Here is a 27895-nt window from a genome sequence, read left to right on the forward strand (position 1 = left end):
GGTTGGTGGCAGCATAATTACAGGGTGGTATACTCCAGTAGGTCTGGGGTTGTCACACTCCTGTCCTCTGAAGATGCCGGCCACAGAGACTGGCAAAACATTAGGAAGAAAAACCTCCAGAACACAACTAAACAGCCCGAAAAACCTACAACAACCATCGGATCCCAGCCGTGAAAGCCTTTGAGAATATTCCTTAAAGATTAATGGCTGCTCTTTCTTCCTTATTTCACAAATCCACCATATATGTAAATACATCCCGTTTTCTTTTTTACATTTCCAGCACGAAGATGGTACAATTTTTATTTAATAAATGCAATTTTACGAGTGCTAAGTATCATCTCCACACAACTTTATAATAATAAATTATTATAATATTGTTTAGCCCTTGCAGACATATTTTTCATTATTCATTATTCTTTTATTGCACATTTTATTCCAATCTTCCTCCAGTCTTCCTTTTTGTAGCCAAATCTCTTTGTCACACATCTTTTAAAACTTCTTAAGAAAGAAGTCGAGTTGTCATGATTTGACTTCCATAAAATTTCACCTGGATGACTGAAAATCTTCACAGATCTTTTAAAACTGTTCTTTTATATTCTATTTGTATTAACATCTTTTATATTATGCTTAATGTCCCCTTTCTATTTTTAGTAGTTTCTGTTTGTTCTCTTTTTTCAATGATCTCACATTTCATAATTGGTCTGTCTTCTTCTTCCTTCCTTTTTCATTCCTTTGGCCAATTATCCAATTGCAGTATACAGTATTTAGCCATGAAATCCCCTCCTCTCCCAACTGCTATATTTTAATGTGAGCTTTTCTAGACCAAGTCCATTTCCTCAGACAATTTACCAGATAAGGTATCTTTAGTGGGCTTACTGCAAAGAACGATAGCCCTTGTGTCATTTCAATTAATGTCAGTTTACCAGAAGTCACAGTTTTACACATCATGTGACCTGCATAGTACTGCAGTTTTCCTCTGCAGCTGCTTTGGCTTCAAATCCACCTCCCATCCCCAGTAAGAAGAACATGGAAGAGGGAATTCAAGGAGAAAGCATGTGTTTTTATCAATAGTTCTCAACCTACGAGCAATAGAGGCACGTGACTGGTTCTTCTGCATATGTTTAATTTCCAGTGACATTACTTTTACAGTAGATAATGGAAGAATTAAAAAAACTTTGCTAAGATGGAAATACATATTTAGAAGTGCATTTATTATATTGTTATTGACCATACCTTTCCTTGAGACTTCCTGACTCTCTTTCCACTTTTCTCTGTTGTCTTGAATAATCAACAACAAGTTGTCCTTAAACCTTGGTATGTCTAAGACTGATAAAATCTGCCTTTCTGTGCAAGTCCCACTCTCACGACTGGCACCTTCTTTGTCCGTGGCTTTACTTGTCTTCATTGATTGGGCTCTTCTAAAAAAGAAACATTTTATGTTTTTGTAAGTAGGAAAGGGTTTTGGGTTTGTGGGGTTTTTTTATTTTTATACAAAACATGACTTAGATTGATTTTGTTGGATTCATTCTCTAACTTTTCAAAACTGTGAAGGAGGCCTTTTTTCTTCTTCAGTGCACCCCACCTTTCCTCCAAGGAGATCCAGGGGTGTACACGGATCCCCACTTTAGCCCCACAACAATTTTATGAGTCAAGGTGAGAGCCTGTGACTATTCCAAGGTCATCCAATAATGGCAAAATAGGAAGTTGAACCCAGGTCTCCCAAGACCTGGTCTTTAATCAACACACTAGTTAATATGAAAGACCTACATTAATGGTGGAGAATAAATCTATTCTCCTGGTTGCTGAAAATAGCCATGACATTATGAAGAATGAACAGGAAATAAAATGAGGGGCAATAAAGTCTTGGAGGGTAGGTGTGGTGGAGAGAACTGCAAAACAAAAGACAGGACCTCCTCCTCCAGCCTGGGCCTTGATTTTCAGAATTATGCATTTCAGTTACAGTATTTGCATTCTTTAGTTTTTAACATTCAAGGGTGCAACTAGTCTGTATGCAAATCAGCGGAACTATATTAAGTGCTGAGATATCCGGTGAGGTATAGACTACGACTGAGGAGGCCTGAGTTCAAATCCCCACTCAGCTGTGAAAACTCACTGGGGTTTGTGAATCTGCTAAAACCAATCTTTAAATGTCTCACTTCCCTTGAACCCCCTGTTAGTTCTCTGTAAGTCAGTTCTGACTTGATGGCACCTAACAGCAATAATATTGCTACAGCTGCTGCACCTATAAAATCTGACCTGTGCAAATTTCACCCAGGGAAACTTAAGGTAAAGGTAAAGGTTCCCCTTGACAATTTTTGTCCAGTCGTGTTCGACTCTAGGGGGCGGTGTCACCCCTGTTTTCAAGCCATAGAGCCAACCTTTTTGTCCGAAGACAATCTTCCGTGGTCACATGGCCAGTGCGACTTAGACACAGAATGCTGTTACCTTCCCACCGAGGTGGTCCCTATTTATCTACTCGCATTTGCATGCTTTTGAACTGCTAGGTTGGTGGGAGCTGGGACAAGTGACGGGCGCTCACTCCGTCACGTGGATTTGATCTTACGACTGCTTGGTCTTCTGACCCTGCAGCACAGGCTTCTGCGGTTTAGCCCACAGCACCATCACGTCCCTAAGTAAGTTCCAAAACTTTATATGTTTCTTCATAAAATGGGTAGAAAGAAATTATTAAATTACCGTATTTTTCGCTCCATAAGACGCACCTCTCCATAAGACGCACCAAATTTTTAGGAGAAGAAAATAGGAAAAAATAATCTGTTTTCTTCTCCTAAAAATTGGTGAGACTTATGGAGAGGTCCATCTTATGGAACACACCCTAGGACCCTTTGGAGGCTCACCCTGCCCCCCCCCGGGGGTCAGAGGGGGTGAAATCGCCACCTTCTGGGACTCTTCTGAAGCTTCCAAGCCTCAAAAGTGTCCCAGAAGGTGGCGATTTTGCCCCCTCTGGCCCGGTGGGGGGGGGGAAGGGTGAGCCTCCAAAGGGTCCTAGGGTGTGTTCCAGGACCCTTTAGAGACTCACCCTGCCCCCCCAGGGGTCAGAGGGGGTGAAATCGCAAGCTTCTGGGACTCTTCTGAAGCTTCCCAAGCCTCAAAAGAGTTCCATAAGGTGGTAATTTTGCCCCCTCTGACCCCTGGGGGGCAGGGTGAGTCTCTAAAGGGTCCTGGAACACACCCTAGTACCCTTTAGAGACTCACCCTGCCCCCGGGGGTCAGAGGGGGTGAAATCGCCACCTTCTGGGACTCTTGAGGCTTGGGAAGCTTCAGAAGAGTCCCAGAAGCTCCTGATTTCCCCCTCTCTGGCCCAGCGGGGGGGGGCAGGGTGAGCCTCCAAAGGGTCCTAGGGTGTGTTCCAGGACCCTTTAGAGACTCACCATGCCCCCCACGGGGCCAGGGGGTGAAATCACCAGCTTCTGGGAGTCTTTTGAGGCTTGGGAAGCTTCAAAAGACTCCCAGGAACTGGCGATTTTGCCTGCGCTGGATCTGTGGGGGGGGGAGCATGGCAAGGGGCCTGGAAGGCTCACTTAGACCCTTGCGACACTCCCCCCCACCCCCCACGGGGCCAGGGGGGTGAAATTGCCAGTTTCTGGGAGTCTTTTGAGGCTTGGGAAGCCTCAAGAGACTCCCAGAAACTGGTGATTTCGCCGGCGCTGGATCTGTGCGGGTGTGGGAGGAGCATCGCAAGGGTCCGAGTGAGCCTTCCAGGACCCATGCGACATTCCCCCCACCTGGAAGCTGGCGATTTCGCCCGCGCTGGCCCCGTGGGGTGGGGGGAGCGTCGCAAGGGTCCTGGAAGGCTCACCTGGACCCTTGCGACGCTCCCCCCATGGGGCCAGCGGGGACAAAATTGCTGCCTTTGCTCCATTTTGGGGGGGGGGAAGTGTGTCTTATGGAGCAAAAAATACGGTATTAAATTATTAAGTATTACATGTAAGAGAAAACAAAATTGTCAGATCCACCCATCCAATGGGTATAAATGTGGGGAAGCTGGACTTTTTCCTCCACTTTCACTTTTCTCCTCCAGACTCCAACAGGAAAATAGCAGCAGCAGCAATGTTCGTACACCCAACTATCCATAGTCATGGGTTATTTTCACCTACAATGCCTCTGAGAAAGGATAATTTGTAACAAGTAACATCCCTCATTCTACACTGTTGAGCAGGCATGGTTGTCTTATTGTCATCTTGCTGCTCTTAAAAACTAACCCTTCATACACACACACACACACACACACACAACCACACACACAAACACACACACACACACACATACACACACACAGGGAGAGAGAGAGAGAGAGAAACTGAAGCAAATCTGAATCACAGACTGCTAAAATCTAAGTTCCCATCATTGAATGTCTCTTGAATCAATCAACATAGAATTTCTTCAGCCCCTTTCAGGTTCCTCCTCTTTTTCTTATACCATATAAACACACAGAAAAGTGAGAAGCAACAGTAGTCTTCTTGATCTTTATACTCGGGATAGGAGGAAGATCCTTTCCTTCAGGTAGCAAAGTGACTTTAGCCATGACTATCCCACTCTGCTCTGTCCTGACATGTTGTTTTACTGCTTGTAATTACAGTTCAGGCATCAAGAACAACAACGAAATGGTTCTTAAAAGTGAAGAAAATGTCACCATGACTCCTTTCTCTTGCCATTATTAGAGAGCTGGATACTACTACTAATGTAAAACAAGTGAGCAAGAACATCCATACCGAGAAGCACATCTAGATTTAGAAGCCTCATGTATAAGAGGTCGAACGATTTCATTCACGGCATCAAGTAGGAGAACAAATATAGGTTTCACTATGACATCAATAAATCCTATAGATAAAACCAAAAGAAACACACAATACATTGGCTTCTTGCTGTAGATAAAGATACTACAGTTTTCACAATCTTCTACTACTGACCATGCTACCTGGGGCTTCTTGGAGCTGAAGTCTCAAATGTCTGGGAGACCTGTCTCGTTGTAAGTGTGCTGCATTGTCTCAGTCAATCTGTCTTGAGTTTCCAGAACCAGTTCTGGTTGGCATTTTTAAAACTGGGCAGAGGCTTCTGGGGACCTCTAAGACCCTTAATGTAAAATCCTCTGCTCCTGGAAGACTTCAGAAGTACAAGTTGACCAATTTTTTAGAAATTAAAATTTTAAAGGTTCTCTCACACACACATCCGGGGAGCTGTTGAGGCCTCTGACCTAAAGTGAAACATGGCGAACAAGACAATATGATATGCTTCCCCTACTCTTTGCAATTGAAGACTGTGGGAGAGATCATTTGTCTTCCTGAGGCAATGTGTGTAAAGCATCAATCAGTAAAGCCCAACTCTTCCCTTTTTTTTGTCATGGTCCTTCCGGGTTTGATTTATATGACATAATAAATTTATTTCTCTTTTCAGATGGTTTTCATTTGCTTTTTAAAAAATTGATCTCCAAATGCCAATTTCTCCCTGTGTGACTCAAGATAATTTTTATGCACAGGGCAAGGTTGTTTGCTTCATTTGAGATATACCAGATCAACATAAACAGTCCTAGTTTGGCCTAGAATCCAATGTGCTTTCTATTTTATTTTCTTAGAAAAAAAATACAAATAGGGCATTTATTACATTTCTTTTAGTCACCAGTGGGCCAAAATACAGTCAATATTTCAAGATCCCTATTGTAGTTTTTGAAGAAGCAACCATGTTAGTTTGTGCAAGCATGTCAAACAAAAAACAAAGCAAAACAAACAAACAAACAAACAAAAAGACAAAAATGTTGTGCCACTTACTGTATAGTTCAGTGGTTTAGATAAGAGGCTGGGAGTTTGATTCCGCACTGTACCTCCTTGACAAAAATCTAGACTTGATGATCCATAGGGTCCCTTATTTATTTCTAACATTATTGTTATATTATTATTTAAAGACTAAATATTATATTTTTTGACCCAACTCTGGGAGGCAGTGGAAGACAGGAGGGCCTGGCGTGCTCTGGTCCATGGGATCACGAAGAGTCGGACACGATTTAACAACTAAACAACAACAACAACAACAACAACAACAACAACAACAACAAAATACTATATTTTAATGTAAGCTAATGTGAATTGGAGTGAATCTTTTATGTATGGGAAAGACCCTTCCTTTCTCTCTTTGTATCCTTGTAGCACCTCTGCAAATAGTCTGCTCAGGTACTGCAGACCTTTACAGTAGCAGCCTGAAATCTCAGAAGCCTCTCAGCCATGCAAATCTGCTGCTTTCAAGTCCTGCTCTCAAACTGGGAAGAGGTAACAAGCGGGGTACCCCAGGGCTCAGTCTTGGGCCCAATGCTCTTCAACATTTTTATTAATGCCCTGGATCAGGGGATCCAGGAAATGCTAATCATATTTGCAGATGACACAAAAATTGGGTGAAATAGCTAATACCCTGGAAGACAGAAAGAAAATTCAAAATGATCTGGATAAGTATGAGTACTTGGGCTGAAAACAGGAGAATGAGATTTGACAAGGATAAATGCAAAGTACTGCACTTTGGAAAAAGAAACCACACAGTTAGAAGATGGAGGCTACCTGGCTTAAGCAATACTACGAGCAAGAAGGATCTTGGAGTCATTGTAAATCACAAGCTGAATATAACATGATGTGGCTACAAAAAAGGCAAATGATATTTTAGTTTGTATTAAAAGATGTATAGTCTCCAAATATTGTGAGGTACTAGTTCCCCTCTATTCAGCACTGATTAGGCTTCATCTTGAGTACTGTGTCCAGTTCTGGACTCCACACTTCAAGAAGGATGCTGACAAATTGGAACAACTTCAGAGGAGAGCAACAAGGATAACGAGGGGACTGAAAACCAGGTCCTATGAAGAAAGAATGAAAGAATTGGGGTTGAGAAAAGAAGACTATTTGAATGCTTGTTATAGAGAGAAGGGGCAAAATCTGTTCTTGATTATCACCCCACACAAACACGATACACAACAATGGGCTCAAGTTACAGGAAGCCAGATTTCAGTTGAATATCAGGAAGAACTTCGTAACTGTTAGAGCAGGACAGCATTGGAACCAATTACTTCAAGGGGTGGTGAGTGCTCAGACATTGGAGGCATTCAGGAGAAATTTAGACAACCATCTGGCAGATATCCTTTGATTTGTATTCCTGCCGTGAGCATGGGGTGGACCCAATGGCCTTATGGGCCCCTTTCATGATTCTACATTTCTCCATATTTGTTATATACTGTGTTGTTGAAACTTTGCTGTATTTTCTATTGTGTTTCAGTAAAATTGCCCTTCTGAATAGCTCTGTGTGAGTGTGATATACTCAGTCCAATCTGTGTCAAGACACACTATTGCCATGGATGAAAGATCTTATATGTGAGAGTTCATAGATGTGCTCTGAGAGCACACCTAGTGACAAGGGAGTCAAGTAAAACTAATCCATGAAAGCTCACATTAAAATATATTATTCTTTACAATGCTATGTGTTTGTTTTGTTTTTTATTTGTTTTGTTCTTGTTTTTTTCTGGAAACCTTGAAGGACTTCCCTTTGGTTTTAGCAGAAGAAATGCATGTCTAAGAATTTCATAAACAAAAGGATAGTAGCAGATGTATTTCAAGACCATGACACCCCAACAGTGCTCTTGTGGAGAGTGGATGTTGTGCTTGGCAGATACCCAACATCCAGCTCATTGGCACAGCACTGCACATTTTTGCACTTGGTGCTGAGACCAATTCTATGAGATCTGAAATTGACCAATAATCCTGGACATCATGGGATCGAAGGCTAACACACCTCAGCCTGAAATGTCATGTCTTGCAAAAATTGGGTTGGAGCTGGTCCACATCACACTAGTATGCATGTCACATTGCCATTTTGGACTCAGGTAGCCTCACTGCGAGGATCTCTCCAATATGTTTTCCCTGCCTGCTTGGTCATTTGGTTGCAGTTTTCCTCAGGAAGACTGTCACAGCCTCCTGCTCCTGACATATTTATAGGGATGAAAAGAATATGTGCTACATTTTTTTCTTGTCAGTATATGAATGAAACACCTTGGTGAGAAATTTTAAAGATGTACAAGATTCCTCTCTTCACTTTCATTCTCCAGATTAAAGTTAGACAAAGACTGGAACTCTGCTGCACAAGTTATAGTGCGCAACTCCAGTGACATCATTAGCCACACCTGTGCCATGGTTGCTTTGGGTCCATAAAAAACTTCCAAGAACCCCCACCCCACCCCAAAAAGGATCATAGAATGGAGGGGCTGTTTTAATTATTGTATGAATAGCAGCTGGCAAAGGTAAGAGGATGCAAGACAGCATTTAGGCTAGCTTGAGTAGGTTGTGTTTAAAGGTTTCAGGTGGCTTTACATCAGACCTGGGCAAAGTGCAGCCCTCCAGATATTGCTGAACTTCAAATCCCAACACTCCTCATTATTGGCTGGGCTACGGTTGCTGGGAGTTGCAGTTCAGCAACATCTGGAGGACCACATTTTGCCCAGGTCTGCTTTACATGGCTGCACTGGACTAGAGCATCTGTGGCAGATTATTTGGATCATGACATATGGGTTATCCCATTCCTTCTTTGGGTTGATGTGTACACACAATAATAGTTATGATCAAATGATTAACTCAGCCAGAGGTCTCCCGCCTATCCTTCCCAGGTTCCAAAGATCTGATTCGCTTCTTCACAGCGCTCTTTCATAAACCTCACCTATTTGGGAAGCAGCAATATTGGTAGTTTTGCGATCACAGAGTGAAGAAACTGGCAATCCTAATTCAGCCTCCTTGTCTCCCTGGAAATGGGGGGTTGGGGAGGGAAAGGAGAATGCACACACATGTGAGGGTGAACAACACATACTACTGCTACATTAAATTCTCTTCCATTCTAATCTAAAAGCAGTTCAAAAGTAAATAGTATTGGTTCCAAATTTATGTTCTGAAATAAGAAAAAAGTTTTCCCAAATTTTAGAAATGAAAAATTAATGGCAAGACACACATGGCATCAGACTGTAAGAACACAGGATATTTTTCAGGATTGACTTTATTAGCAAAAACCTCCATGGAAACTGGAGACAGACTTTTTAGCCTTTGATAACTTCAGTGCATTAGATTTCATTGTGATTATTCTTGTTTGCATCTGATAATTGATTATTTGCTTAAATATTATGAAGTCAAAAATTGTTTAAAACTCAATGAAAGCTTTTAAATTTAAAAAATCAGGACAACCTGTGGAGGAGAACTTAATGCAATAAAATCATGTTTTCAGTTCCTATTATTAAAAGGATATTCAACCCAGCTAACTGTTTCAGACATAATGGACAATCATAGTTTAACAAAATCATAATCAGTGTACTGAAATGAATACATAAAGGAGAGACTTTCAGATCTGACTTTGGTGTAATGAACCAGAGCATATTAAATCAGGATTATTATACATTAAAATGGTTATAATATAAAAAATGAATTAGTCTTCTCACTATGTAAAAAGCTGCTCTGTATGTGATAAAGCAGCCATAGTTCTCAACTAGGAACTTCAAAGCAAATTTATGAAAGGCCGAGAGGAGAGTGTAAAATGTTCCTTATTTTAATAGGCTTCCTCATTTTACTATTTTTATATATTTATTACTGCTATACTTATTTCCAGAAAGGAATATGTTCATTATTGTAAGAGGCTCTCGTTATTTCTCTTGTATTTCTATTTTATATGTTATATTTATATCTATTTATATCCAAACACATCAGAAAATAGAGAAATTTATAGACTGGTTACCTGAATACGAACCTTAGAGGACAACGTATAGCGTCATTCATCTGCTTTGGAATACCCTGTCCTCTTTGGTTCATTAACTGCCATCTGGGAAGTTGCATACCAGAGCAACTGAAGAAGGTGGAAGCCAAAAGGTTTCACTTAAATATTTATGTTTGTAAAACACTCTTACCAGTGGATCATTATCATATCTACCGCGTTTCCCCGAAAATATGACAGGGCCTTATATTAATTCTTTGCCCCCAAAATGCATTAGGACTTATTTTCAGGTGATATTTTATTTTACAGTCATGTCATCTTCTGGTTGCTGCACAATGCTGCACAATGGTGGAGGGCAGGGTTTCACTTAACTGGGGCTTATTTATTTGGGTAGGGCTTGTGGCGTTCAGCTCTGCTCTCACCTGTCCGTCATAGCTGGGCAGGGGAACCTCAGCCAATGAGAGGACAGAGGGTGGTGCAGAGGTGGGAGGAGATGGGTTATATAGGGTGTGTGTGATGTGTGAGAGGAGATCAGATCAGTTTGGAAGATGAGTGATTAGAGTGATTGATAGAGAGTGAGAAAGAGCCTGTCAGTGAGGGAAAAGTCTGTGTGAGCTAGTGTCTGAGAAACAGTGATTGACTAATTAATTGAATACCTGTGATTTATCCTTTTATTTTGTACAAATCAATAAACAGTTTATTTGTTTGAAAGAAACACTGTCCTTTTCAGTTTTAAGGATAGGTTGGTGGCAGCAGTTTTGGTGAAAGGTAGTGAGCACTCTTAGAGGCTTGGATGGGTAGAGGCTTGAGAGTGGCCTGCTACAGGGCTTATACTGCGAGCATCCTGAAAAATCATACTAGGGCTTATTTTCAGGTTAGGTCTTATTTTCGGGGAAACAGAGTGCTGTATATATTTATATAGTACAAATGATATATTTTTCAGTAAACATATTGGATAAATCTTGTTTCCAAAAACCTAACCCTGAATGTCTTCATGTGAAGTATTGTAAGGAAAATTTTCAGTGTTTTGTTGTTATTATCCTGTAGCTGTTTTCTGAAGCACAACCATAAGGACTGGAAATTAGGGTTCATTTCCTGAATGTCTTGAAAAACAACATTTCCAAACTCTCAAACCATATATGGGTGTTCACCTTTCATATTAAAATGTTAATGAAACCTGTTCCCCCTTGAAATAGAATGGAATACTTTAAAAGTATATATTTAGCCAGGAGGTAAGTAGTGTAGCGAGAGGCACACCTATTTTAAAAATACTGCAGTCAGGACAGACCCTGCTATGTGCTCGCCACCTCCGTCAAGGTGAGCATCTAACTGGTATGCCACCTAGCAGGAGAGACCTGCCCCCGTTTTACAGCAGCTATTCTTAGCCAGCTTATTTGGTTTTCTTCAATGTGAAGTTCTTGAGGAAGTGTATTCAAATATCACTGTTTTCCTCTTTGAGGAAAAGTACCACTTGTTTCTTAGCAAGGTAAGAGAGGGAATTTCAAATTCCTCTTCAGACTTGTAGCTTATTCACCTTTGGCAAGGAAACTTGGATTTGTCTGTGGGGGATAAAATTGTTTGGGAAGAAGAGGGGTCTCTTCCTGTTGGAATTCTTTGAAAGAAAAGACATTAAAATAAATATGACATTAAAATAAATAGGAAGAGACATGCCCAGCTTAATCTTATGCAGGTTTACTTGGAAGCAAATCCCACTGTTCAGTTTTTATGCTTGGGGTGAGTCATTTTGTGAGATATGTATCCAATAAAAGAACAGATATAGACAAACATCAGATAAACAAACATGAATAGGATTGCAAGTCCTTAGGCATTCCTGCACATTGAGGCTGAAATATTGTTGTGCAGCTCTGTGAGTACATTGATGGTGATGCTGTCTGCTGCGGCAAATCCTAGATGATTAAAAACCTCCTTTGGTGGTTTTGGGGTGTATGTGACTTTGTCACATTGTGTACGAGGCATGCGCACCCTGTAATGGCCTGTAACCAGTGGCAATTTGCAGCTGCTGCATTGCACACACAGAGCTATAGAACAGGATCCCAGCCACTATGCATCACAAATGCTTTCTTTGAGTAAAGTATCGTTAAAATTATAATAGCATTAAAGCAAGGAGAATGACTGAAATGTCTAGAAGGAGATTTATAATGTATGTGTGCAAACATGTTTTGAAAACAGCACCTGTTGAAAAAATTCTTCCATTAACGCTTCTGCCCATCGTTGGTGCAGAGTCCAAGGCTTTGCTGGGTGGCTTACGTCGGCAGCATGTACAACCATAGACATAATCTTATCTTTGTGTGCCCTGTTAAATGAAGGATATTCTCCAATTACCTCAGCACAGATGTAGTAGTTTCCCTTAGGCAAGGAGTACTTCAAAAGTCTTTTTTAACAGTCCACCCTCAGTCAGCATGGGAACCCTCCCCTCCCCTCTTTTGTTGGCAAACAGGCATCAGCAAGCAGCTGACGGGTTAAATTAGGGATTCAGCCCCTGAAAATAGAAATAATTAGCCCAGTACCATTTCCTCTTTGGCAAGAAATCCCATCCATATTTCTTCTTCTAGGAAAATAAAAAAAAAATCTAGTGTTTTTTAGACACATGCGTTGAGACAGGAAGGAAAAAGAGATAGTAGTTCTAGTTCACTAGCACTTTAATCACAGCTCAAATATACATCGTCTAGAGGGGATTTGGAATGGTCAGGAGCACATGACTGCTGCATGATCTGCTGTCACAACCAGATCATCTGGCCCAACGACTGTGCTGGATGAGGCGAGCCAACTGAAGAACCCATAAGAGGGGCAGAGCATATCCAAAGTCCTCTCAGCTCAAACTAACAGCTAATGTGCTGGTACAAATTGAAGCCGGGCTCAGGCTTGTCCTAAGTAATCTTCAACATCCGTAGGGTGGGAGGGGTTTGGGTTCAGCAACGCCTCAGCTATTTTGCCTAGTGAGGGTTGTCCTATTAGGTGGAGAGGTAGGGAGCCATGGCTGCCCCCTCACTTCTCAGGAACAAAGGATTATCGTCTCCTCTGTCCAATTGCAGAGAAGTCAGGAAGGGAAAGCAAGAAGGAAGGATGTGACATCCGCAAATCTAAAAATATTTGCCCAGGGTGGAGGAAGAGTAGGATAGGTCGGATAAAGACCACTCTACAACATCCAAAGACCAAGACATCCATTTTCAGTGTAAGCTGAGTTGTATCCCGTCACCTCCAACATCTACAACCAACCTTTCCAGTTGCTGATGACGCTCCAGAATATGCTTAATGCTACTCATTTGCTGGAAATGATGTGACATGTCTGTAGCTAAAACCATCTCAATGACCAGGCGGCGGAGTTCCCTGGAAACAATCAGACAGATCTAGTGTTTATTGTGCTCTCTAAATAAGGGCTTTAAAACATTTTGCACCATCTTTCAGAGTTCCAAGTCCTGGGATACAATCTGTTACACTGTCTGCTATCATGAAAACAAAAATTAGTTCCATTAATTCCAACCCCTTTATCTCCAATTTGCTCTTTTTATATGCTCTGTATTCTGTTAATGAACACTGCCGTGCCCTGTCCTGCCTTTAGTACTTGAGAAAGGACTGCTGGATGACCTGACTGTTTAGCTCCATTAAGACATTTCACGAGGGTGCAACTACCCTAGAATTTGTTCTTTGTGCTGCAATTCTCACTGTTAATTTCAATGTAGTATTTTCTATCAACAACATGGCATAAAGTTAATCCCGAATAAAGCCAATCCTTTTCCTTGGATCTTCTGTAGATTTTGTTCAGCCACCAGAGCTGGATTTTTGCACCTCCATTGTGTTGTTTCACTTCCTGGCTTGTGTGATTTCCCTTTTCTGGGACAGCAAATGGGTGTGTCCTGGCCACACTGAGGATGACATCTTCAGTAGGGCTAGGTGTGGTGGTTCAGCATTACCTTCTTCAGGTTAATAGCTCTAGGGTGGACATCTTATATTTCCTATTTTTTTTTCTTTAAATGTTAGTGTCCAGCGCTATGTCAGATTACTGATTGACTGGGACTGCTTAAAGGATGTTCAGAAACAAAGCCTATGGTGTTGCATGAAGTGTACTCACTTGTCACACACAGACTGTTGCATCTAGTGAGCATATAGGGGGAGAGAAGAGTGAGAAGAAACCTTTCACCCTAGGAGAGGGAGGAAAGGGGATCCCTCCCCACACCAACCAACCTTTCTCTTTTCAATTATCTCTAGAAATGAGGATATTTGTATACGAATACAAATATCCCCATGAAGCTGGACCTAATGAGGGTCCACCCCCCCCCCGAGGCCAGACTGTCCTCTCACGTGTCCTGCTGCCACACCAGTCTTGCTCATCCTTCCAATTGCACCTGGAGTGCTGCTCTTTTGCCACTCGGCTGGCCACCCAGTAGCCGTGTGGGGAAACGCGTCCTCCTGCTCCCTGCCTAGAGTGGCCAGCCAAGCAGGAAGAAGAGTGGTGCTCTGGGCATGAGTGGAAGGCTGAGTGCGACCATGACTGCAGCAGGATACATGAGTGGATGGTCCGTCCTTGTGGATTTTTCCTGTGTCATACATACTTCATACATTTCAGGTTACTAATTTAATTGTTAACCTGGAGATTGTTTGCATGTTTGGGCCAGTAACAGCCTATTGGCAACTGACAACATTTTTAAATTTCTGATCTGCCATGACAAGTGTACTTAAAAGATGTAATGTGGACATTTTCTATTGCTTTCTATTGCTTTTCATAATGAAGACCAGCTGGCTGCATGTGGCCTCCAATTATTACTGACATTATTTGTTGTTGTTTAGTCGTTAAGTTGTGTCCGGCTCTTCGTGACCCCATGGACCAGAGTACGCCAGGCCCTCCTGTCTTCCACTGCCTCCTGGATTTGGGTCAAATTCATGCTGGTCACTTCAATGACACTGTCCAACCATCTGATCCTCTGTTGTCCCCTTCTCCTCTTGCCTTCACACTTTCCCAGTATCAGCATCTTTTCCAGGGAGTCTTCTCTTCCTCATGAGATTGGAGCCTCAGCTTCACCATCTGTCCTTCCAGTGAGCACTCAGGGTTGATTTCCTTCAGAATGGATAAGTTTGTTCTCCTTGCAGTCCAGGGGACTCTCAAGAGCCTCCTCCAGCACCACAATTCAAAAGCATCAATTCTTCAGCGGTCAGCTTTCTTTATGGTCCAGCTCTCACTTCCATACAACACTACTGGAAGAATCAGTAGCTTTGACTTTGTTGGCCAGGTGATGTCTCTGCTTTTTAAGATGCTGTCTAGGTTTCTCATTGCTTCCCTCCCAAGAAGCAGGTATCTTTTAATTTCGGGGCTGCTGTCACCATCTGCAGTGATCATGGAGCCCAAGAAGGTAAAATCTGTCACTGCCTCCATATCTTCCCCTTCAATTTGCCAGGAGGTGATGGGACCAGTGGCCATGATCTTAGGGTTTTTTTGTTTTTGTTTTTATGTTGAGTTTCAAACCATTTTTGCACTATCCTCTTTCACCCTCATTAAGAGGTTCTTTAATTCCTCCTCACTTTCTGCATATCGGAGGTTGTTGATATTTCTTCCGGCAATCTTAATTCTGGTTTGGGATTCAACCAGTCCAGCCTTTTGCATGATGTATTCTGCATATAAGCTAAATAAGCAGGGAGACAATATACAGCCTTGTCATACTCCTTTCCCAATTTTAAACCAATCAGTTGCTCCATATCCAGTTCTAACTGTTCCTTCTTGTCCCACATATAGATTTCTCAGGAGATTGATAAGGTGGTCAGGCACTCCCATTTCTTTAAGGACTTGCCATAGTTTGTTGTGGTCCACACAGTCAAAGGCTTTTGCACAGTCAATGAAGCAGAAGTAGATGTTTTTCTGGAACTCTCTGGCTTTCTCCATAATTCAGCGCATGTTAGCAATTTGGTCTCTAGTTCCTCTTCAAAATCCAGCTTGTACTTCTGGGAGTTCTCGGTCCACATACTGCTGAAGCCTACCTTGGAGGATTTTGAGCATAACATTGATAGCATGTGAAATGAGTGCAATTGTACGGTAGTTGGAGCATTCTATGGCACTGCCCTTCTTTGGGATTGGGATGTAGACTGATCTTTTTCCAATCCTCTGGCCACTGCTGAGTTTTCCAAACTTGCTGGTATAGTGAGTGTAGCACCTTAACAACATCATCTTTTAAGATTTTAAATAGCTCCGCTGAAATACCATCCCCTCCACTAGCCTTGTTGTTAGCCAGGCTTTCTAAGGTGCATTTGACTTCACTCTCCAGGATATCTGGCTCAAGGTCAGCAACCACACCATCTGGGTTGTCCGGGATATCCAAATCTTTCTGGTATAATTCCTCTGTGTATCCTTGCCACCTGTTCTTGATGTCTTCTGCTTCTGTGAGGTCCCTACCATTTTTGTCCTTTATCATGTCCATCTTTGCACAAAAGGTTCCTTTAATATCTCCAATTTTCTTGAAAAAGTCTCTGGTTTTTCCCCTTCTATTATTTTCCTCTATTTCTTTGCACTGTTCATTTAAGAAGGCTCTCTTGTCTCTCCTTGCTATTCTTGCTGACATTATACAGGTGAATAAATAATACAGGTATAAATATTACATAAATTATCTGCTAACAACATAGAGGAAGAAACTTGTCACCATTCAGGTTTGTTGCAAAGATGATTGCTAGCACATTTGTCATCTTCTTTTAAATATATTGTTTCTTACTGTATACAGTTGCTCATTTCAGTCTATAAATAAAGCTTTTTTTTCCTAAAGGACATCCTAGCATTCCTGTTATTCATAGGGTGCAGGAAGAATGGCAAATATTTCATATCTTGTGAGGAAGTCTTCAGCGTAACAGCCCTTAACATGTGCTTGATTAACTGCCTACACATAGCTGTGTTAGTCATATATAGCCTACCATGGGTTTTACTTGATAAATCTTTCCTGTCTAGCTTCCTGAAGCCAATGCTTACTTCGCAAAGTCTTCCCTTTGATGACTGTTTACAAGCCTGTAATTAAATGTAACATCAATCTGGCTTACCTCCATTCATCTGTGGTTAAATTGGACAAGATGTTCATATCTTCATTTTCCAAAAGATGATAAGCAGCACTTACATGATGGTTTTCAAGAACAGATCTATCATTATATAAAAGTGCAGTTTCTGATCTGGTATTAACATTAACAGAAATGGTCACGTTAGTTCCAGAATCCTAAAGCCATGGACTATACACTTTTTAAAACAAGGGTTTCAGTGACTTTTTAATTTTAAAAAATACATTTTAAAAAAATCACTACTTTTTTTTCCAGAAGTTCTCAAACTAGATTGGTGGAACTATTAATTAGCAAAAACCACCCAGGGAGGTGGCAAGCAGTGTCACTCATTATTATGTGTCTCCACCACTCCCTGAACATTTCCTTTTCCTTCAGAGTCTTCATTAAGAAATAGCACCTCAGTTTGCTTGTTTTCAACTTCCTTCCCCATTTCTTTTCCCTTTTGTACTTAGCATGTATTTAGAAGTGGTGCTCCCTCAAGTAATGAAACAGGTCAGTTTGTCATAACACATGCTTTCCTTCACCTCCATATCATGCATTTAGTCAAGCAGCCCTTTCCTTATTAAAACAGTTGGCTAGTGGATTTGGTCCCTGAATAGATGTCCCCCTTTGGAGAGAAATCACGCCTATACTTTTAATTCTAAGAAAACAAAACAAAAAAAGCTAGTGCTTATTAAAGACGTACATTGAGATAGGAAATAATCATAGTTCTACCTAACTAATTTGGATAGGCAGGGTTGTCCCCTCCTGTCCCCGGAACAAAGAAAGGCTTTTCTGTCCTCTCCCAGAGAGGTTCAAGAGAGAAAAGGAAGTACCTCCCTTGGCTCTTCTCCATGTGGAGAATTGCATCTTTAGGATAAAGCTCATTTGCTGCCAGGACTTCCAACAGTTATTACTTCTCTTTCTTCAGCCTATAAGAACTTGTGTATTTTTATGGTTCCTTTTCTTTCTTCTGTAATGCCCGGCTTAGGCTCTGTCTCTGATTCTCTTTCCTCAGAAGGCCACAGCTAAACCAGTGGTTCATTCCTTAGCAATTGCTTTTCCTACCAGACCTCAAGGTGCATAGGATTTATGAAGCAAACCCACTGCCATCATACTCAAGTTTACTCTAAGACACAGGACCTGATTTCAGCTAAAAACATTCCAACCTGTGCCACTTCAACCTATCTTTCCATACCAGATAAAGGCAAAATAGTCCTGCTGGCTTGTGATGAGAACAGGGCAGAAGACCTACCTTGTCTCAACATGGAAATGGTTTGTGGTGCCGGTATGTTCATAATCATGGATTAAGGTGCTGAAAATAATCGCTAGTATTTCCAGGTCAGTGAACCAATGCTAGTGAGAAGAAATAAAACTCGGTCACATTCTGTATACAGGTAATTTTTTGAAAGCAGTTAAAATGGTGATGTAGGACACTGGTTCTTAACCTTGGGTTACTCAGGAGTTGTGGACTGCAACTCCCAGAAGCCTTCACCACCAACTATGCTGGCTGGGGTTTCTGGGAGTTGCAGTTCAAAAACATCTGAGTAACAAAGGTTAAGAACCACTGATGTAGGAGATCTGTTGCTAGGATCTCCCATAGTTAAAAGAACAGAAGCCTCCATAGTGAGGAAGGTGCAGAAGATGGGTTTCTGTTGCATGTTTGGTGTTACGAATCAAACATCTTCTGTTTGAATGACAACTTTCATGACAGGGTCCATGAGAAATCTTGTCCACAAATCTCCTGAGTCTTACATTGAGGCTTTTTGCTTGCATCGTGCAGCTGGGGACAGGATACTTCACAAGTTGGATTCCAACTCAGCTCTTGCTAGCATAAGTAATGGTGAGGAGCTACTGAGGCTCACAGTCCAGCAGGGATGTTGGCAAGTTCTTGGGTCCAAGTTCCAAGCCCTAGGTTTCTTTAATTTCCCATCTTGATAATGTATATATCCACTAGCTAGTTGCTTGTATTATTAAGTTTTAATAACTATATTATTCTATTGTATTTTAACATTTTTTGTAAGCCGCGCCGAGTAGACTTTGTCTAGAGGGGCGGGGTATAAATCTAAATAAAGTAAAGTAAAGTAGATCTGAGTTCCTACGAAAAATAAATTCGCCCCCCCCCCCCGAAAAAAGGGAGGGATGGGTGGGAGTCCTTGGGAGTCAAATATGAAAAAACATCCTGTCTCATCACCTCCTGGCAAATAGAAGGGGAAGATATGGAGGTGCTGTCAGATTTTACTTTCTTGGCTCCATGAGCACTGCAGATGGTGACAGCAGCCACGAAATTAAAAGACACCTGCTTCTTGGGAGGAAAGCAATGACAAACCTTGGCAGCATCTTAAAGAGCAGAGACATCACCTTGCCAACAAAGGTCTGCATAGTCAAAGCTATGGCTTTTCCAATAGCAATGTATGGAAGTGAGAGCTGGACCATAAAGAAAGCTGACTTCTGAAGAATTGATGCTTTTGAACTGTGGTGCTGGAGGAGACTCTTGAGAGTCCCCTGGACTGCAAGGAGAACAAACCTATCAATTCTAAAGGAAATCAACCCTGAGTGCTCACTGGAAGGACAGATCCTGAAGCTGAGGCTCCAATACTTTGGCCATCTCATGAGAAGAGAAAACTCCCTGGAAATGATCTTGATGTTGGGAAAGTGTGAAGGCAGGAGGAGAAGGGGATGACAGAGGATGAGTTGGAGGGATAGTGTTACCGAAGCTACCTACATGAAGTTGACCAAACCCCGGGAGGCAGTGGAAGACAGGAGGGCCTGGCGTGCTCTGGTCCATGGGGTCACGAAGAGTTGGACATGACTTAACAACTAAACAACAACAACGTTGTATGAAGAGAGTAAAGTGGATGGAGCATGCAGGCTCTGTACCAATGACAAGCAACTTGGGGGGGGGCGGACTAGTGGCAAAGGGGCTGAGGACTGCCATGCTTCTAGGCAAGATGACAGATTTCCAAGGCTGCTTGCAAACAACAACAAAAGAACACAGAAACTGGGGTTTCACATCTCATTATTAGGCATGTGCATGATGAAAATACTTGTATTTGTTTCATTCTGGGTTCTTTTGGTTGTGCCTCTCACATTCTTTGTGTTATTCCATGTACCATTCCTTTTGTTTTGTACAAAAGAAAAAGCTTATTTTGGCTCATTTGTTTTGGGTTTTCCCCTTTGTGTTCCCTGGCACTCCAAAAGCCCGTAAGAACCATCTCCAAAAAAGCAGAGAGACAAAGGGCAATCAACAGTGCATGGAAAGGACAACCATGATCTGACCTATGCAGGCACTGCTTTATGTTGTCACGTTCACACAGTGCTTTGGCGCACTGTCAGTGTTAAATTCCACTCCCACTGGGCTACCTCCATGATTTTCACAGAAGCGAACAAAACATTTCCCCGGAATGAGTCCCAAAATACATATTTAACATAATAAATGCATAGTAAATTGCCCTTTTTTTTTTAGAAAACAGAGAAAGCACCCCCACCTAACATATAGGTGGAAAAGGAACTTTAAAAAAATAAAGCAAACACACAACCCCTCCTTCCTCAAAATCAAGAAAAGCAAGCAAGCAAATAAAGGCGAAAAAATACAATCAAGCAATCCACAACCAAAACTTCTAGAATACGGCCAGATTTCTAAAATCTGAAAATAATCCCAAAGTAGCACAGTGGGACAGGCCAGCTGCCTAGTGGCAGCAACAAAAATAATCCACAGCCGGGGAGCAAAGAGGGGAGAAGAGAAAGAATGCAAAGGTAATGAACAGAGTGGGCAGGTGGAAAGTGAAGGTTAGCAAGAGAAGAATGTAAACCATTGGCACTTGGGATGCTTTATCTTATTTTGCACAATCATCCATGACGCAGTCTTAGGCTAAAGCTCTCCTGCAGAAGGAAGGTCATGAGTAAAGATTTTGAGAATGAGATACGTGGTATCTTGTTTCAGGAAACTTCTGCAGTTTCAGTTCTTCATTCTGAGCGCACTTTTTTAAAAGGACAGGATTAGGAGGTAGGTCCAGAAGGAGCCTGGGACTGCAGAAACAGCAGGGGTGCATTTCCATGGGGTCTTCTAAGAAAGTTTATCATTTTCACAATAGCAATGTAATGTACCTCAACAATCCAAGATTATGTTTCATGGTCATTAGCTGTATACCATTATATGAGCAAATAACTATCACACAGCCATGACTTTTGACATATCTGTATTAAAGACGATACCTGCATCCTAAAATGCTTTTGTATCTATTTCTTAGGGCATGTCTTACCATAATCCCAGTATGAAGCAAAATGCTGTGCACAGTTTGGGTAACATCTGAGGCATGGATTGCATTGTGATACGGATTTTGGTATTTGTTGTAGCCAACTTCTAAAGCACTTGCAAATGAAATCAGACAGGGAATTGGAATCTGTGAGAGGAAAAATTAAATATAAACATGTCTGCATTAACCATTAGGAAGACCAAGCATGCCATACATCACTGACTCTGTTCAAGACTGGTTCAGGTATTAGTGATTAAAGGAGATTCTCCCCTCCCCCATGGGTATTTAGTGATGTTCCTGTGCATATGTGAGTGAGTATACATTACATGTACCAGAAGGATTCGTGTGTGTGTGAATGAGAAAGTGTTTGGATGTGTGTCTTGGTATTCCTATGTTCTTTGTTTCCTTCTTATAACAGGTGGTTTTTATTCTGTTCTTCCCATTTTTTTTCTTTTGCAGAGGCTAGAGCCTTTGTATGTTGCCCTTCAAACCTGATGTGCCTGTTAATATAATCGTAATTATGGTTGTAACCATTTTAGTCTAGTCAAGATAATTCAGACTTGCCATGCTTTAGAAATAAACAACAACAACAACAACAACAACAACAACAACAACACCACCACACACACACACACACACACACACACACACACACACACACACACACACACACACAGAGAGAGAGAGAGAGAGAGAGAGAGAGAGAGAGAGAGAGAGAGAGAAAGGTAACTGTGTTTTTCCTGACCTTGAACAGAGTCAGAAGATCATATTTACTGAACAGCTCACACATCATAAATTTCAAGCTGTGCCCTTGGCTAGCTTCATTTAAAGTAAATGTGTTGAAACCCCATTTATCGACATCCTGTTTGGTAATGAAAAAGACACAGAAATTAGCCAATCTACTTCTTAAACTGAGTTTCTAGACAATACTGAGAAAATGAAATGCAAATAGGTTTGTTCCCTAAACCTAGATTTTGTATAAAATAACAAATTTGTAATCATAAATGTAGCAATCTATTACATGTATGTACAATTAACTGGTTTTTAATCCAACCACCTTTCTTAGACTAATATGAAGAAAGTTGCCACTGGTACTCTACTGTATATCTACTGGCATGTAATAAAGCAAAGCAAAAGCAAAGTGTGCTGCTTATATACCGCCCCATAGCGCTTCAAGCACTCTCTGGACGGTTTACAAGGTAATTATGCAGGTTACACATTGCCCCCCTCCCCCAGCGAGCTGGGTACTCATTTTACCGACCTCGGAAGGATAGAAGGCTGAGTCAACCTTGAGCCGGCTACCTGGGATTTGAACCCCAGGTCGTGAGCACAGTTTTGGCTGCAGTACAGCGATTTAACCACTGCGCCACGAGGCTCTAAAGTAGGCTGTTGCCCATGAAAGTTTATGCCAAACAAAAATGTCACTCTTTTAGGTGCCAGCAGATCCTGTTTTTTTCTAATGTAAATCACAAGTTATGGCAATCAATCTTTATGAATTTGAAAACAAGTGGCATAATCTATTAATCTTTTTAAATTACCAGCAAACATAATCCTTTAAAAGTGTCACTTTTTGTGTCACTCATTTGGGATTTGCTTTCAGATAATCTAGAAATTCTCTCACCGAGCCAGTCTGAATTTTTAATGCTAATCTGAGATTGATATCCTGAGAGATAGTTCCCAGGGAACAAAATGGCACTATCATCCAAGAGTCATTAACATAGTCAAGTCTGCTGCTTTCTCAGAATGCCACATTTTAGGGTCCAGGAGCATTGTGGAGAAATTAAAATGGGCTACAGAAATCTGAATTTGCATCCAGCTGAATGGATGCTGAAAGAAGGGCTCAGCAGACATCTCAGAGCTTTGGTAGATAAATAAATAAATAAATAAAGAACTTAAATAAATTTCTTCATCGCCAACATAATGTTTTCATACACTTTGAAGATATGCATATGCTGTCCATCAGTTAATCTGAAACAATGTTCAATGGAACAATGAAAATGCAATACATTTTTGTTCTAGCTGGGATAGAAAATAAAATAAGATGGTTTTATTTTCAATGCAGCATTCATATACAGATTAGTTAGATTTTATTTTACCAGCTCTTTGAAGTGGTCTTTCTGAGATACCATCAAATTCTCTTATGTTTTTATATATAAACCCAAATACTTCACCTTTAAAGATTCTATTACTTCTGATGGATAAGCCAAGCCAATTGGACTTGTAGTTGTACGGAATTTCCTGGGAAAAGAAATGAAACATTTGTGTATTTTTCATAAATCAATCTTCTCAGTCTTTCATTCACGAATAGAGTTCAAACAAAAAACAAAGATATATAATTAATAATAATGTAACAGTTGATAATAACACTTGCAAATATAACGTTAGACAGGCTTGGCAATTGTCACAAAGAGCTCCTAACAAAGGATTGTGATGCTTCTGTGGAGCTGGGGCCATTTTCATCCTCTTCCCACAGAGAGCTGAGAGGGGGTGCCTTTTCAAAAAATGGCAAAAAATGTCCTACAAATCCTTAGTTACTTCCACTTTGTAAAAATAGGCAAATCGAGGGCTGAGAGAACTTCAAAGAGCAAGACAGCTTTTTAATGGTGTCTTGGGGGTGCCAGCTGCTTTTTTTGTCTAAGAAAAAATTTAAAGCATTTTAGGGGGAGGGGATAGAAAGGATCCAGGAGTCTCCAATGGACCACTTGCATGCCATACATAGTATTTTGCTCCTCCCACCTTTTATTACAATTAGCCTACGACATCTTTCTCACTCTAATATTGGAAAAAGACCATTATCATTTATTTATGCAATGGAAGTTATAATCTCTGCATGTTTCTTAAAAAGACAGTTTATAGCCCTCCAGGCAAATATGAAGTACAAAGGGAGGAGACAAGATTGCAGCTTCAGACTGACAAGCAAGTAGTCAAGGAATAACTAATTTCTTGCAATGAGTTCAAATCACCAGGGCTGGATGAACTGCATCTCAGAACCACTATCTTATTTTCTTGAAATTATTGAGGAGGGGTGAAGCACTGGATGATTGGAGGATGTCTAATGTTGTTTCTATCTTCAAAAAGGAGAAATAGGAGGAACCTGGGAACTACAGACAAGTTCCCAGGTTCCTCCTATTTATACTTTTTGAAGGGAAAATTCTGGAGCAGATTATAAAGTGATCACTCTGCAAGCACCTTGAAAATAATGCACTAATAATTGGATTTTTCAAAAACAGATGCTACCAGACTACTCTTATCTCATTTTTTATGAGATAAAAGTTACCTCCCTTGTAGATGGTGGGAATGCTGTGGAAGTACTATATCTTGACTTCAGCAAAGCTTTTGACAAAGTGCCCTGTAATATTCTGATTAGCAAGCTGTGGGCTGGATAGAACAAATGTTAGGTGGATACACAGTTGGCTACAGAATCATATTCAGAGGGTGATGATTAATGGCTCCTTCTCAAACTGGGAAAAGTTAACCAGTGGGGAGTCACAAGACTTCTGTTAATGTAGCCTAAAATTGCCTTTGCCTTCTTTGTAGCCACATTGCACTATTGGCTCATATTCAGCTTGTGATCTACAATGACTACAAGAGCCTTCTTACTTGCAGCGAGGTACCCCCATCTTGTAACTGTGCATTTAGATTTTCCCCCGACGTGTAGAACTTTGGACGTATCCTGGTTACATTTCATTCTGCTGTTTTCAGCCTAGTGCTTAAACCCATTAAGATCTTTTTGAAGTTTGTTCCTGTCCTCCAAGGTATTAGCTGATCCACTCAATTTTATGTTTACAGATTTGATAAACATTCTCTGAACTATTTTATCCAAGTCATTAATAAAAAATGTTTGAAGAACACTGAGTCCAGGACTGAGCGTGGATCCCCACTTGTTACCTCCTCCCAGTTAGAGAAGGACCCATTATTAGCCCTTCCCTAGTTGTTGGTACGTCACCCATTTCCCAAGGTTTCAAGAAAATAATGGATAGCAGTTCTGAGAGTTCTTCAGCCAGTTCCTTCAATACTCATAGATGCAGTTCATCCAGACCTGAAGATTTGAATTAATTCAAGGTAATAAGGTATTCCTTGACTATTTGTTCATCAGTCTCCAGCTGCAATCTTGTCCCCTCCACCTGCACTTCACAATTGTCTGGAACCTCATAGTCTGTCTTTTCAGAAAAGGCTGAGCTAAGATAGGAATTCAACACTTCTGCCTTTTCTTTGTCTTCTGTTATCATTTTCCCATCTCTTTTGAGTAGCTGGACCACTGCTTCTTTTCTTCATGCACGTACATGCTTTTTTTATTGCTTTTAGTATCTCTAGCAATCTTAGCTCATTCTGAGCTGTTGCACTTCTAATACCATCCTTGCAGTTCCTTGCTACTTGTCTGTACTCTTCCTTTGTAGCCTGGCCTTCTTTCTACTTCCTATATGTGTCCTTTTTTGTTGTTTTCAGGTCCTCTCAGAGCAGTTTGCGAAGACACACGGGTCTTTTTTGCTGCCTCCCCCCTTTTTCTTGTTGGAATTGTTTGTAGTTGTCCCTTTAGAATTTCTGTTTAAAGAAGCTCCCACCCTTCTTGGGCTCCTTTTCTTGTTAGGATCTCCTGCTGTGGTACCTTACTTAACCTTGTTCTAAGCTCATTAAAATTGGCTTTTAAAAAATCCAGGAAATATATGTGGCTACACTCAGCTTTGTTTTTCTTTGCAATCTAGAGTTCTAGTAGAACATGGTCACTCTCACTCAGAATTTCCCATTACTGCCACTTCCTCCACCAAATTGTCTCTTATTGGTTAGACTCTGGTGAAGGATAGCTTGTCCTCCAGTTTTTTTCTCCACTTTTTGTAGGAGAGTATTATCAGCCACATAATCCAGGAATTTATTGGAAGGGCCATATGTGGCAGAATTTGCTTCCCAAGAGTTATCAGGATAATTAAAATCTCCCATCACAACTACATTGTGTATCTTTGAAATGCTTGCAATTTGTTTCTTAAAACTTTCATCTGCATCTCTCCTTGATCGGTTGGTCGGTAGAAAGCTCCAACGACCATGTTCCTTTTGTTTTTTGTCCCAGCTATATCGATCCTCCTGTATTTCTATGCAGGAATCTGTAGTTTTGACATGTATTGCAACTCCACCTCCCTCTCTATTCTTTCTGCTCACTTTGAATAATTTATAACCATCGGTTGCTGTATTCTGTGACAGTCCTCTGTTTCGCATCCAGTCTCAGGGTGACAGTTTTCTGCCCCAGGACCAAATCGCTGCGAAGTCCTGGGCAGTTTTCCATGTTCTGTTTGCCACCACCACCTCAGTATTTGTATTCAATTTACTGAGACCCTTCACAAAATTAGGAGTTACAGTTCAGTAAAGCAATCAAGAGGATAGTACTGCACTGGAAATAGAGTGTCTCTGTGTTTGCTTGCACACTATACTTGCAAGTTTCCAAAAGTTTATTAAAATAATGCCTATAAAGAAAACTAAAAGGACAAAGCAGGTTGTTGCCAATGAAAAAGAAAAGTTCCAGGCTTACAAAAATGTGTATACAGATTCCAAAATAAGAAAGGAAAAACCTTAAAAATAACTTTAGCATAATTTTAAAAACAAGTTTCCAGGCTGCCTAAGCAAGCAATGGACTTCCCACCCCCACGCTCTGTTTCCAGCTCATCCTCCAAGTTCCCAGGGTAAAGACAAAGGACAATACATGACTCTTAGTTACTAAACAGAATGCTCATTTCACTAATTGCTTGTGATCTTCCTTTGAACCCAGCAGGGAGCAGAGAACTGATGTAACTGGAGAAACATAACAAATCCCTGAGACTTCTGCTGGTGTCCGGAGACCTGACAGCACCAATCCCAGTCTTGACTCTAAAAACTGGGATGATTAACGTATGTTGAAGGCCTTTGTTTGCTGGGCCATAAAAAGATCTTTTGAAAGACACGGTATGGCATTACCTATGGAGTAGGCCCAGTTTGGTTCAAAATGCATGTCCAGGGTGTCTCTTTTTCTCCCCTTCCAACTCCATGAAACAAAACTTAATGCTAGAGTGGTGCCCAATAGAGCAGGGGAGGGGTAAGATAAAAAAGAATGGAGTCTCTTACACTTGGTAGCTCTTGCTAGTACTTGCTAGTTCAACTTGGGGCAACCTTTCTTTTGCTCCTATAGCTCTCCGTCCTTGCTGGATTGAATGATATTTCAGATAAACCCTTACCATCCATCAGAGAAACCCTCCCTTCTTTCACCTCAGCCTATGGCCAGTACATCTCTCTTTTTTACCTTTAGCTCCTGCCTTTCCATGGAAAATCTTCCTACCTTCTTGAAGGTAAAGGTAAAGCTTCCCCTTGACAGTTTTTGTCCAGTCGTGTTCTAGGGGGTGATGCTCATCCCCGTTTCCAAGGCATAGAGCCAGCATTTTGTCCGAAGAAATCTTCCGTGCTCACATGGCCAGTGCGACTTAGACACGGAACACTGTTACCTTCCCACCGAGGTGGTCCCTATTTACCTACCTCGATACTGGGCGGAACACTTACTCCCAACTAGTTCTACCCGTGTCACCCGTGCGAGCCAAGAGGTGAGGCTGAGGAGCCTGACGCCAAGGGAGGCCCGGAAAGAAAGAACTAGAAACCGGGCCTTCTCAGCAGTGGCTCCTCGTCTCTGGAATAACCTACCTCTGGAGATTCGCGCTGCACCCTTGCTGGGTGCTTTTAAGAACCAACTAAAAACATGGATGTTTAGGCAGGCCTTCCCTTCCAGTTAATTCCTGTCCTCTTTCCTTTTCTCTTTCTCTTTATTTGATTTATTTTTATTTTTCCCATCTTATAGAATCATCTAATTAATTAATTGTTATAAATTTTTTAGAACTTGTTATCATTTGTTGTAAGCCGCCTAGAGTGGTATA

At 41.2% G+C, this 27895-nt stretch overlaps 1 protein-coding gene across 1 annotated transcript in view; it reads right to left on the reverse strand.

Moving 5' to 3' along the window:
• LOC110083215 (uncharacterized) overlaps window positions 1-27895 on the reverse strand; it is a 48058-nt gene that overhangs the window by 17955 nt on the left and 2208 nt on the right. Inside the window, exons 3-12 of the mRNA XM_078378087.1 lie at window positions 23183-23249; window positions 21757-21873; window positions 21018-21158; window positions 18011-18111; window positions 16765-16890; window positions 12970-13080; window positions 11926-12046; window positions 8698-8779; window positions 4731-4839; window positions 1234-1418 (exon numbers count right to left, since the gene is read on the reverse strand). Of these exons, the coding sequence (XP_078234213.1) occupies window positions 1234-1418; window positions 4731-4839; window positions 8698-8779; window positions 11926-12046; window positions 12970-13080; window positions 16765-16890; window positions 18011-18111; window positions 21018-21158; window positions 21757-21804 (1024 nt within the window). The 5' untranslated portion in view covers window positions 21805-21873; window positions 23183-23249. The remainder of the gene's footprint in view (window positions 1-1233; window positions 1419-4730; window positions 4840-8697; window positions 8780-11925; window positions 12047-12969; window positions 13081-16764; window positions 16891-18010; window positions 18112-21017; window positions 21159-21756; window positions 21874-23182; window positions 23250-27895) is intronic.

The sequence above is a fragment of the Pogona vitticeps genome, chromosome 1 (genome assembly GCF_051106095.1).
Source record: "Pogona vitticeps strain Pit_001003342236 chromosome 1, PviZW2.1, whole genome shotgun sequence".
NCBI lineage: Eukaryota > Metazoa > Chordata > Lepidosauria > Squamata > Agamidae > Pogona > Pogona vitticeps.